The following is an 8400-nucleotide window of genomic DNA, read 5'->3' on the forward strand; positions in this document are numbered from 1 at the left end:
CCGTGCGGGAGGTGACCGTGCGGGGAGGGCGCTGCCCTGCCACCTCCTGCCCCCGTCCCGCACCCTCACCGCCCGGCGCCCCGCAGCGCCATTCCCACGGCCTGCTGGGCACACGGCGGGTGCGTGGGCCAGCGGCCTGTCACGCTGTCCCCTGAGAAATACCATACTGCTTCAGCGCCCTGGGGTGCTGCAGGAGGGCCCCGCGGGCCCCGCGCTCCAGCCCAGGGGACCGGAAGAGCCGGCGGGCTGGGACAGGGACATGGACAGAGCCGGCCCCCTCGAGCCCGGCACCGGGCCGGGGCCTGCCGGCTGCGCTGCCCGCTGTGCCCGCCGGCCCGCCCGCGGCGCGGCACTACAGCCCCCATGAGGCCGCGCGGGCGGCGCCGCCCGGCCCGGCCCGGCCCTGCCCTGCCCGCCCTACCCAGCGGGCCGCGCGGTGCCCGCGCTGTCGTGGCGCTCGGCGCCTGGATGAGCGGCGCGGCTGGGCCGCAGCTGGGCCTGGGCCGCGCCCGCCCCGCCGAGACCCGCTGCCCTCAGGCGCTGTGGGCGCGGGAGCCGCTCCCGTTCCCGTCCTCCTCCTCCTCCTCCTCCTCCTCCCCCCCCTCCTCCTCCTCCCCCCTCGGCAGCTCCGGGCACAGCCATGAGGCGCGCGGGGCTGGGTAAGCGCGGCGGACCTCGGCGGCGGGGCCTGCGGCTGCACGGCGGGCTGGGCCACGGCCCCCGGCCGGCCTGGCGGGGGGCGGCGCAGCCTGGGCTGGTGCCGGGGGGTTACACGGAGCGGGAGAGGGGGTGAAAAGCCGGGCAGGGCGGTGGGGGCGGCGGGGCCGGCGGGCCGGGCTCGCCAGCGGAGCCATTACCCGTTCCTCCGTCTCTCTTTCGAGCTCGGCTGGATTTAGGGAACAGCACTGGGATCTGTATTTAATTGTGTTAATGAATGGTTCTAATGCAGTGTTGTTTCAGCCGTGTTTCCTCGGTGGACAGATTTGTCACTCTTGACACTCAAGTCCTTTACAAATTAGGAGTTGTGTTTTAACTTTACTACTTCTGTATGTTTACCTGCTATGTCTGGGGGGAAACGACCCCCCCACCCCTCCAACAGTTGTCAGTTTATCACAGATATAATCTGTGCAGAGTTCCTGCTGAGTGTTTTGAGAAGCTCAGGCCTCATTTTTCAATCAGCAGTCATGTTGATGACTATAAAGAAACTTTGACCTGCCATGTCATGTTCTAGAACATAGGTGCTGTGACCGCACTGTAAAGCTTAGGTAATGTTTATGCCTCAGAATCTATGACAGACTTCTGGTACTTCCTAGAAAGTGGGGATTTAGGGCGTGATACATGCCATATGGCTGAGCTCTGTGTGTGTGTTCTATGCTGTTATGTAATAAGATTTTAACAAGTTAAAAGAAGTCTTGGATGTGCTTCTTTCTAGATCAAGAGAGATCTTGGGATGTTTATCACAAAAAGGGAGGCATTTGATGATGCTTACGCCTTCAGTAGTTTTCTTTGTCAGACTAACTGCTTGCTCTTGGGTGTGAACTGAGGGGGGTTAGACTGAAGGCCATCCAGCTCAGTATGCTGTTTCTGGAAAAGTGAAGTGATGGATGTTTATGGAAGGAGCGCAGGTGTAAGAGCATGTCCTCTGGCAGACTATACCTTAAGGAACATTTTGAAACTAAACAGTTTAAAAATCTGCTGGATGGTCAAGCAGAAGACTTAAATGTCTGTTACCAGCTGCAGCAAAGTTTTCTGCTTTGCCTTGACATTTCAACTGTCAGTTCAGAATTACTTTTTATTTAGTAGGCTGGAAATAGAAGCTGGGGCGCCAGTACTTCTGCTGTTGTCATCAGCTACCTCGTACCTCTTTTCTACACTGCAGATTGTGTTGTGGTCATGTCCATGTTACATGTCAATGAGCAGTGTTGCAAGACAGCCCACAGAACTGACATGCTGAAGTTTCTGTCCTTCCTGTGAACAATTGTAGCCAGGCTTCTTCATTGTGCTTTCTATTACATATATAGAAGTAACTGTGGGTGTTTAAAAGCTTTGGGGCAGTTGTTCATATCTGCTATGTCATAGTCTGTGTGAGGGTCATAGTTGTAGTATTTTGGCCTGAAGCTGCGTGGTATATTAACTTATAAACATATTCAAAATTGTGTGTAATTTGGTAGGAAGTACTGTAGTTAGATGCATTTGTAAAACAAAACACAGTGAGAACAACCCTGACTCTAAATTATGTCATTTTAATCAGCTTTCTATATTTGGCTTCTAATTTAGGTGGGGGGAAAAAATTCTTGACTCCCACAGTGATGAAATGGAAACATACATTTCACTCAGTCTTGTTGAGAATTTGTCACCAGCTTAACTTACAGAATAACATTAAAGCAATTTACTACAAGTACAAGCTAAGAAATTGTTAAATTTAATGAATGGTGTTATGGGTTAATATAAAATTATATATATATAGTCAAAGTAGCATTGTAATTCTCTCTTTTAAAGTCTTAATATCATATGTGCCAAGCACAGAGTTAAACTGTTTGAGATGGAGCTTTATCTGTGAATGTGGTTGGCGTCTCTCTCCTTTCCCTTTTTCCTCAAAAAGAAAAAAGGCACTCAAACACAAAAATCTTGAAGTGCCTTGAAAAGGAATTAACCGAAGGCATTCAGGCAACTTTAGTGTGGCATTCTGACTAGTCATGTAAATATTGATTAGTGTTATAACCAGATTGCTAGTTTAATTAACATAGTAGGATCTTTATTGTAAAGCTTATAATAGTTCCTTTCTATTTGCCTTTCTCAGTCTTGGTCCGCCTTCTTTGATTTCAGATCTTAGGTTTGAGGTCTAAGACTGATTTTTGTCTAGACTGGACACAGGTTTAATTCTCCTGTGCCCATGCAGCTGTCCCAACTGATGCCTGTAGATTTTTAGTAGAGGTTGGAGGAAGCAACGGTGTGGAGTTGAGGAGCTTTCATTCCCTTCTGCTCCGTGTACTCCTGAGTCAGTTGTCTGGGTAACAGTCCTGAAGCTCCATCACCCAAAAAAACAAAAGGCAGGAGTGGGAATAGAACTGCAGAATGGTGACAGAAATGGCAGTGTTCTGCTCAGGGGCCTGGCTTCTGGTCTGAGGACTTGTTTGTGGAGAAACATGTAAGCATCGGAGCATGCTCTCTCCTTTAAATGTATGTGACCTCATTTAAATAAAGCAGTATTTGTTTTTGTTGGAGAATGATCTCAACTTTCTTCATTTCAGTTAGGTTTACTGTTCTATGTCGTGGCCTCAGTGCTTCCTTCACATCTCCATGTAATGACTAGGTTGTTTTCCATAGAAGCTGTCTGAAAACACTGTCTGGGAAAAAACGTGATAGTATTAAATTAGAGCCATTCCTCATTTTTTTCCTTTGATTTGCATATTGAAAGATAACTTACGTGTTTGGAAAAAGGTTGAATCTCTGTCTGAGGAACATGCGGTGCCTCTTCCCGATTGCCAATGGTGATGTTAAGGAAATGCATTTTTAAATTTAAAGAGTGCTTTTCCACATGTGAAGAGAGCACTTGCTCCAGTGGTGTTTTCTGTAACTACTGACTACTGTGCTTACAGGTGATGGAGCACCTGCTGGTAACTATGGCTATACCAACAGTGGGTACAGTGTTTATGAAGAAGAAAATGAAAGGTTAACAGAAAGTCTGCGTACAAAAGTCAGTGCCATCAAATCAGTAAGTATTTAATTACAGTGGTATCGTCACATTTATTGAATTAAAATATATGGGTCAGTGAAGCAGTAGACTTAGTTTAAAACATACATTTAATACTGTGGTAGGTTGACCCTGGCTGGATGCCAGATGCCCACCAAAGCTGCTCTATCACTCCCCTCTTTATCTGGACAGGGGGAGAAAAAATATGACTAAAGGTTCATGGATAATAAGGACTTAAGAAGAGAGAGATTACTCACTGATCACTATCATGGGCAAACCAGACATGATGGAAATTAATTTAATTTGCTGCTAATTAAATCAGAGTAGAGTAGTGAGATATAAAACCAAATCTTAAGACACCTTTCCCCTACCCCTCCCCTTTTCCTGGGCTCAACTTGATTCCAGATTTTCTCTGCCTCTTCCCTTCAAGTGGTACAGGGGAATGGGGAATAGGGGTTGTGTTGTCTTTGCTGTTCCTTCCTCCCTAGGGGAGGACTTCTTACACTCTTCCCCGGCTCTAGCATGGGGTTCCTCCCACAGGAGACAGTCCTCCATGAACTTCTCCAATGTGAGTCCTTTGCACGAGTTGCAGTTCTTCAAGAACTGTTCCAGCATGGGTCCCTCCCATGGGGTGCAGTCCTTCAGGAACAGGCTGCTCCAGCATGGGTCCTGCCAGCAAACCTGCTCCAGTGTGGGCTCCTTTCTCCATGGGGCCACAGGTCCTGCCAGGGGCCTGCTCCAGCATGGGCTTCCCACAGGTCACAGCCTCCTGCAGGTACTCATCTGCTCCGGCATGGGGTCCTTCCTGGGCTGCAGGAGATCTGCTGCACCATGGACTTCCCTGGGCTGCAGGGGCACAGCCTGCCTCAACATGGGATTCGCCAGGGGCTGCAGGGGAATCTCTGCTCCAGCGCTTGGAGCACCTCCTCTCCTCTGGCTGCTGTTGTACAGCAGTTCTTTCCCCTTCTTAAATACATTATCTAAAATATGTTATCACAGAGGCACTACCACCATCGCTGATGGGCTCAGCCTTGGCCAGCGGCGAGTCAGTCTCGGAGCTGGCTGTCATGGGCTCTGCTGGACATAGGGGAAGCTTCTGGCAGCTTCTCAGCAGAAGCCACCCCCGTAGCTCACCCCCACTACCAAAACTTTGCCATACAAATCCAATACAAATACAAGGAAGAATTATTGTCAGTCAAAATGTACAATCATTCATTTGCATAACTGAATCTTCCTTTAATTAGATTTTTAAGCTAGAGGTGTCCTTTTCTGCTGATCTTGAGGACAGCTGTGGTGTTACTTACGGCTTACTGTCCTACAGAATGAGTCACTGTCCCCACAGAAAGTAGAAACTTTTGAGTTTAGGTCAATAAGCAGTTTCTGTTTCATTTAAGAAAATGGATCACTACTTCTTGCGGTTACCCTTGTGGCTCACCAGTTTCTGCTGTATCTGCTGATAATTCTGTAATGTGAAAACAGCTCTTCTAAATAGTGTGCTAATATCCTCTGAAAGAGAAGTTTGTTACTTTAATGATTCTGATTCCTTCCAGAGATTAAGGACTTATTTCAAGCAAGTATAACTGAAAGACAGCACTGTGATTAAAGTTACGTGGGTTTATTTTTCTTAACAACTTAAGATTTTATAAAATACATTCTTAGCTATAGGTGCTGTTTCTATGTATGTTGTACAAGCCAATGAATTATTAGGCCTAAATTCATTCAAAGTCCTATTGCTAATACTGCTACTTAAAAATTATTTGTTCAGTCTCCAACAGAAACTAAAACCTTAGGTTTAGAATAGTAATTTAGAGTAAGTTAAGAATAAGTTAACGTTACATTGCAAAATCAGTGTATGTCAACGGTGCCGTTGGTAGTGCCCCATGGAGCGGCACATGTGCTCTTTCTACAGTTTCATCTTTTAGTGCAACATAATAATCTTGGAATATGGAATAGTCTTCAGATAATCTTCCTAGAAGCCCGATGTAAAATCAGTTTCACTCTTGATTATAGATTGCAGTGAAATGCAGCAGTAAGAAATCATGAGATTTAGGTTGTGTCACAAAAAACATGTGGGTCTTGGCAAATCCAAAGCCTGGGGGCCAGGAGCACATTTCCATTCCTTCTAGTTGAGCCGGTTGTTCAAGGCCAGCATGCTGGTAAGAACTGTTACGGAGCAAGAACTGCAAAGAAGCCACAGTGTGGGTTCTCCCTGGTTTCACTTGGGAGCTGCTTTCAAGCCAGGGCCCTCCTGACTAGCCCCTGCCTTTGCTGCGTTGCAGCTGTGTTGCAGCTCTGTCTGCGCCTGGTCTCATACCTCCCTTATTCCGACCCTTACCCGACTTGACTTTCTTGCTTGACCTTTGATCTGTCTCATAGCTGGGGATGTGCTGAATGATCACTGGGCTGTTGCTGACCCTAGTTACTACCTCTAGAACTGACTCGCTTACATACACGGCTTGCCACCTTGTCCTGCTGTGCACTTGCTGTTTCATGACACAAAGCAGAGAAGGAATAGACAAGTTCAGAAAAGAAAATAGCATTTATAGCACAGCAGCAGCTTGTCAAAAGAGGTGCATTAGCAGGTTACAAGTGTCAACTCCAGCAACGCTGAGGCAGAAAGAGTGCTTATGGTCCTCTGTGCCGAGTGCGAGTATTTTTAATGCGTGTTCCAGGAAATGGATAATTGCTGCTGAGCCTTGACTAGATCTTGAATTTTTGAAAGTCCACACAATAATTCTAATAAGGAGTTCTCTGGAAAAGGGGAGGAGGAGCATTTAGTAACCTTCCGACACTCTTCAGACTCATCTAGTCAGATGACAAGTACTTTCCTAAGGTTTATTGACAGAATACTGTGCATGCTGGTTTGTTGTTTGAAAATACCAGGTACTGTTTTCACATTTTACCTGGGAAAGTGCTAGTCATGTCATGTATTTTAGACTGGTTAATCTATGGGTAGCTGTTTACTCATATGTAATACTTTTTCGGATTTTTTTAATAGCTTTCCATTGAAATTGGGACAGAAGTTAAAAACCAAAATAAAATGTTATCAGATATGGTAAGTATTTAGTCACTATCTTTCTTTAAATGTGGGGCAGGATTAAGAAGTTAGTAAAGTAAGTTACTAAATGCCTTCTTTTAGTATGAACATTTGTATTAAAGCATTGACAGCTTATTGTTGACTCTAAAATGTGACTAATTCAGCAGTAGTATTTCTGTTCAGAAAGATAAATATGTAGATGCATTACTTCCAAGGCATAATCAAGGTCTTTATATTTCAGATACAACTATTTGTTGTATACTATACATAGCAAATGTATAGTATTATTAAAAAGGCAGTTCTATATTTAATTGTATTTAACAATAGGAGAGGGAAACAAAAAATAAGTCAGAAATGCCTTTTTTGCTTACATTTTGCTTTGTTTTGGAGAAAAAATACCTCTGGATAAATGGGCAAAAGTTTTTTCTAGTTAATTTTCAGAAGCTGCCTCTGAAATAATTTTAATTTTTGGCAAATTTGAAAAAAACAGGAAAAGCTACAGTTAGCAAGCTTTAGGGGTAATCTTTTTTTCCTCAGAGTAACATGTTTTTTGTTGTTTTGTTCCCTTGTTTGTTTTTCTTACATGTAGGATAATGATTTTGACTCTGCGGGTGGACTTCTAGGTGCAACTATGGGCAGACTGAGAACACTCTCTAGAGGAAGCCAGACAAAGCTATTATGTTACATGATGCTCTTTGCATTGTTTGTTTTTTTTGTAGTATATTGGATTATTAAACTGAGGTGATGCATGTTACCTCCGGTTTAAATTGTGTCATTTCAGCTATAAAGCAGTCTTAATTATTGAAGACATTGATCTAAAATGGCATATTCTGTTGATAAAACACGGTGAAATTGTTGTAAATTGCATTAACTGTTAATGCGGTTATATATAGTTTTCTTAATGTATCAGAATTTTTCCCATCGTCCCCTGTTTTGGGGGGATCATTTGTAAATATGCAGAGACTGCTAGGAGATTAAGTTGATTTTTTATGGGAAAATAGTTTTTAGAATTGATTTTAAAAAAACCAGAAAACTGGTTGTTTGGATATTAAGTAATTGCAGAATTACAAGGCTTTCATTCTGCTTTTTATTCTGGGCCATGCTCTAAATTAGAGCTCCAGTTTCAGGCATACAGTAATTTCTAGGTTGCAAAAGCACGAAGAATACTTGGCTCTTTCTAAATTGTTTTTATCTGTGGATTTTTAAAAGGCTGGCCTGAAGCTAACAAGTATAATAGTGGTACCCCCAAAATTCTGATAGTGTGTGTGTTTTAAGTAGCTTAAACTGTGTGTTATGGGGAGAAGTTACTTAAAGCTGGTTGGTTGGGTTTTTTTATTTAAATGTAACAAATCATGCTTATACATCTACTGTTTTAAGCAAATGCCGTTGATCATTGGGATCAATTAATATGGACACAGTACAAATGTTTCCTTTATATTTAAAGCATCTAAAACTTAATGATTTCATTGAATCACTAGAGCTTTTACCATTAGTATGTTTACTTTTCAGTCTGTGATGATTCCTAAATCTAAACTGCATTATGACTGAAATATGAGGTCAGATATTTTGAATTTTATATTACAGTATATTATGATGCACCTGTTGAAGGTACTGTCATACTGGTTTTTATTTTGAAAACTTAGCTTTGGCTCTCCAAATAGTTTCTGAT

The 8400-nt window shown here is 43.9% G+C and overlaps 1 protein-coding gene across 1 annotated transcript; it reads left to right on the forward strand.

The window, feature by feature from the left end:
- Window positions 1-417: 417 nt before the first annotated feature.
- On the forward strand, window positions 418-7485 carry BET1 (Bet1 golgi vesicular membrane trafficking protein). Its single transcript, XM_056334128.1, has 4 exons — window positions 418-659; window positions 3600-3715; window positions 6693-6749; window positions 7321-7485. Exons 1-4 carry the CDS (start codon window positions 641-643, stop codon window positions 7474-7476), a joined length of 348 nt encoding a protein of 115 aa, XP_056190103.1. The 5' UTR covers window positions 418-640; the 3' UTR covers window positions 7477-7485.
- The last annotated feature ends 915 nt before the right edge of the window (window positions 7486-8400 follow it).

Source organism: Falco biarmicus, chromosome 4 (genome assembly GCF_023638135.1).
Source record: "Falco biarmicus isolate bFalBia1 chromosome 4, bFalBia1.pri, whole genome shotgun sequence".
Taxonomy (NCBI): Eukaryota; Metazoa; Chordata; class Aves; order Falconiformes; family Falconidae; genus Falco; species Falco biarmicus.

Coding starts and splice junctions, on each gene's coding strand:
- BET1 (XM_056334128.1), top strand. Junction 3,716..6,692: donor AAGTCAGTGCCATCAAATCA/GTAAGTATTTAA, acceptor TTTTTTTAATAG/CTTTCCATTGAAATTGGGAC. Junction 6,750..7,320: donor ATAAAATGTTATCAGATATG/GTAAGTATTTAG, acceptor TCTTACATGTAG/GATAATGATTTTGACTCTGC.